This window comes from Triticum aestivum, chromosome 7D (genome assembly GCF_018294505.1).
Source record: "Triticum aestivum cultivar Chinese Spring chromosome 7D, IWGSC CS RefSeq v2.1, whole genome shotgun sequence".
NCBI lineage: Eukaryota > Viridiplantae > Streptophyta > Magnoliopsida > Poales > Poaceae > Triticum > Triticum aestivum.
Window position 1 is genome coordinate 433385107 of NC_057814.1, and position 3969 is coordinate 433389075.

General features: G+C 56.9%; 1 protein-coding gene across 1 annotated transcript; it reads left to right on the forward strand.

The window, feature by feature from the left end:
- Positions 1–1293: 1293 nt before the first annotated feature.
- Positions 1294–3743, forward strand: LOC123167311 (aluminum-activated malate transporter 10). Its single transcript, XM_044585159.1, has 3 exons — positions 1294–1710; positions 1807–1947; positions 2054–3743. Exons 1-3 carry the CDS (start codon positions 1356–1358, stop codon positions 3553–3555), a joined length of 1998 nt encoding a protein of 665 aa, XP_044441094.1. The 5' UTR covers positions 1294–1355; the 3' UTR covers positions 3556–3743.
- The last annotated feature ends 226 nt before the right edge of the window (positions 3744–3969 follow it).

Genomic DNA, 3969 nt, shown 5'->3' on the forward strand with positions numbered 1-3969 from the left:
GAATAATGTTGCATGGAGTCATTTTTCACAGGCATCGAGGATCGAAACGGGCACGTGTTGCATAGACTCATTTTACTCGACTCAATATTGTGTTGGTACATATGTTATTTTGACTGAATGTCTGAATCAGCTACACCTTGAGAAATAACGGTGGTAAAGCAAACGGATCGAAGCTAAATATATGCACACCTAACACTAAAACAGCGCATGCGCACATCCCTGTCATGTGTTGCCAAAAGTGTGGCTCTATCCAAGTTGGTGAAAAATATCAGTAACGACGATACAGTGCATAATGCTGCATTTTTCTGAACACGCTCAGTTCCTTGAGGATGCTGCAACACAATGCCTCTTACCGTATAAAGTGACTGCGTGCAGCAGATCCGTTATTCGCGGTGTTGCATACTCGTGTCCAGATGTAGGTTGGCCAGCTGGTCGTTGCCTTTGATCGAAATAGCATGCTGGATGCAGTTTCTACATATGTGAAGACTTTCACTAGTTGCACAAGAGACAATGGTGCATGGTAACGATGTACTCCAAAGCAAGATCAGAGATTGAGTGACTTTTTTCTACCATAACTGAATTTTCATGCATTGGTGTTCTGCTGGTACTTGTGCTGAGGAAAACTTTTTTTTTTGGGAAAACAAGGTTTAAACCCCTAGCTTCTGCATCAAGTGATGCATGCGGTCATCTTTATTTATTATTTCATCAAAGTCTAACAAGAACATACATCAAACCACTCGAAGCCATCACTCACCCCTACAAAACTCCATTATGTGGAGTGCTCTCATTCCCCAAATCTAAACCGGTGTCGTCGCCGATCCATCCACATAACGTGACGAACAACCGGTGAAGCAGACCTAAAGTGTATACCACACATGCACACGTTTTAGACGCTGCCATCATCTTCAACATTGCATTTGTGTGTGTTCTTGCGGCAGATCTTAGTACATCTCTTTGGTAACTCATACACACACACACACTTGCTGGTTCTTTACCATTTGACCTGTGTTGGCTTCAACTCATGCACTTTCTTATGAGATGAGAACTCATCAGCAGTATTAACAAAGGCTGGGAGTATTAACAAAGGCGTACATCGCTGGTCCCCTTGGCTCGTCATGTTTTCTTTGTGACCAAGTGGTTTACACGAACTTGTTTACAATAAACGGAGCGCATTATCCCTAAGTGTGGTGGTGACCGTGACACTGACACACATCAACGTGCGCCACGTCAGGCGCCGCATTTTATAACCCTCCTCCGTCGCGTATATAAGCCCTCGCTCGACCCATGCTGCTGCATCCATCATCCAAGGCAAGATCCAACAACACTTGAACCAAAGCATAGACTGATAGCCGAGCATGGCAGCTGGGGCGACAGCTGAGCGAGAGGCCGGCCACGGCGGCGGCGGCGACGGTGCCGAGTGGAGGGTGGACGTGCCGGCGGCCGGCGAGGACGATGGCGTCAAGGGCGGGCGGTCGTGGTCGTGGCTCTTGTCGTGGATGGCCGCGCCGAGGGACAGGGTGGCCGGGTTCGGCAGGATGGTGTGGAAGGTCGGCGCGGACGACCCGAGGAGGGTGGTGCACGGGCTCAAGGTGGCCCTCGCGCTCGCCCTCTGTTCCGTCTTCTACTACGTCCACCCCCTCTATGACTTCACCGGCGGGAACGCCATGTGGGCCGTGCTCACCGTCGTCGTCGTCTTCGAGTACACCGTCGGTACGTAAACTGGGCAACACTCCTCCTCGGTCCTCGGCGTGCCATGGTAAGGTGTGGAGTGGAAGAGCTAACTTAATGTGGATGGGTTTGTTTCAGGCGCTTGCTTGTACAAAGGCCTCAACAGGGCCATGGCGACGGTGGCCGGCGGCGCGCTGGCCCTCGGCGCGCACTGGGTCGCCAGCCAGTCCGGCAAGGAGTTCCAGCCTTATGTCCTCACCGGCTCCATGTTCATCATGGGTACGTTGCTTTGCTTGATTGATGTGTATAACTTCACCGGCAATACAAGACCTTTGTACTGCTACGTATCACTCTGTTTTCATGGATCTGACCGACGTACGTGCAGCTGCGGTGGCGACCTTCTCCCGGTTCATCCCGACGATGAAGGCCAAGTTCGACTACGGCGTCACCGTCTTCATCCTCACCTACTGCCTCGTCTCCGTGTCGGGGTACCGCGCCGACGAGGTGGTGTTCATGGCGCAGCAGCGCCTCACCACCATCGCCATCGGCGCCTTCATCTGCTTCGCCGTCTGCACCTTCGTCTTCCCGGTCTGGGCGGGGCAGGAGCTCCACGTCCTCGTCGCGCGCAACATGGACAAGATCGCCGCCGCCGCTGAGGGCTGCGTCGAGGACTACTTCTGTGACCCCGACGCCGACGCCGGAGAGAAGCCGGCTAGGCGGGCGCTCTCCGCTAAGTCGAATGGGTACAAGCAAGTGCTGAACGCCAAGGCGTCCGAGGACTCGCTGGCCAACCTGGCCAAATGGGAGCCCGGCCACGGCAAGTTCGGTTTCCGGCACCCCTACGGGCAGTACCAGAAGGTCGGCGCCGCCATGCGCTGCTGCGCCTACTGCATCGACGCCCTCGCCGCCTGCGTCGGCTCCGAGGCCCAGACGCCGGCACACGTCAAGAAGCACCTTGCCGGCACCTGCCTCGCCCTGGGCCGACACTTGGCCACCGTGCTCCGCGAGGCCTCGGGCTCTGTCACGTCGATGACGCGGTCCGACCGCCTCGGGCTCGTCGTGGCGGACATGAACGCCACCGCCCAGGAGTTGAGGGACAAGCTGAGGTGCCTGGCCACGGTGCTGGAAGAAGGAGAGGACGAAATATCAGAGGCAGAGCACGAGCAGAACGCCGTGACGGAGCTGCCGACGCCGCCGCTCATCGAGGCGCTGCCGCTCTTTAGCGCCGCCTCCATGCTCCTGGAGGTCTGCGCGAGGGCGGAGCTGGTCATCGGCGCCGTCGAAACCCTGGCCACGACGGCGAGGTTCAAAAAAGCCGACCACGACGAGAAGGCGGCACTGGACACCGAGGCGTCCGTGCCCGCCATCTCCATGAGCAACCCCATCGACGCCCACGTATCGCAGGAGATACACGTGAAGGTCGCCGGTGACCAGGAGAAGACGGAGACGGCCCAGAAGGCGAGCACGAGCTCCGGCAAGGCGCCGCGGGACCAGGTCGGGGAGCTGATCAAGGTGCTGATGCGCCGGGGGAGCACCAAGAAGTGGGCGCGGGGGGACACCAAGGTGAGCCCCAAGCCGCCGCAGGACTTCACGGTGAGCGTGCCGTGCCCGCGGAACCGCGCGATGGAGCTCGCGGGGCACGGGCCGGTGGCGCCCAGCCCCAGGAACCGACCGGCGGAGCTCGCGGGGCACGCGCTGGCGGTGCCCACCCCGAGGAACCGCGTGGTGGAGATCGGCGGGCACGCGCCGGTGGCGCCCAGCCCCAGGAACCGGTCCGTGGACCTCGCGAGCCACGGAGGCGTCGTGCCCAGCCCAAGGAACCGCTCCATGGACTTCGCCACGCACGCCCCCAGCCCACGGAACCGATCCATACTTGGGATGGCCTGAAGGATGTGTCATCACTTAATCCTTGATTAGTTACCCCTAAAAAAAACTTAATCCTTGATTAGTCCTCGCAACTGAGATGTTTGAAAAATACGTTGTACATTGCATCTCTTGTGGATCATACTCGAGGCAGAACCTTCGTGCTGTAATACGAGGTACCTCACAAGAACTTCACATAGGAGTACAAAACAAACAGCATTGCAGTCGTCGCCGGGAATGAATACACTGCAAGCCTGCAAAATGCTTGATTTCCCTTTAGATCGCTTACCACGCGTGCCATGTGGTTGCAAAATGCTTAATTACACTCCCTGTTTGGCTCGGACTCTAACTTAAGTGCATCTTCAATGGCAACCCGAAAAAAACCTCCCGCATTCGTTCGCTGATACGGGACCATCCGCGGACACGAATGCGGGAGAT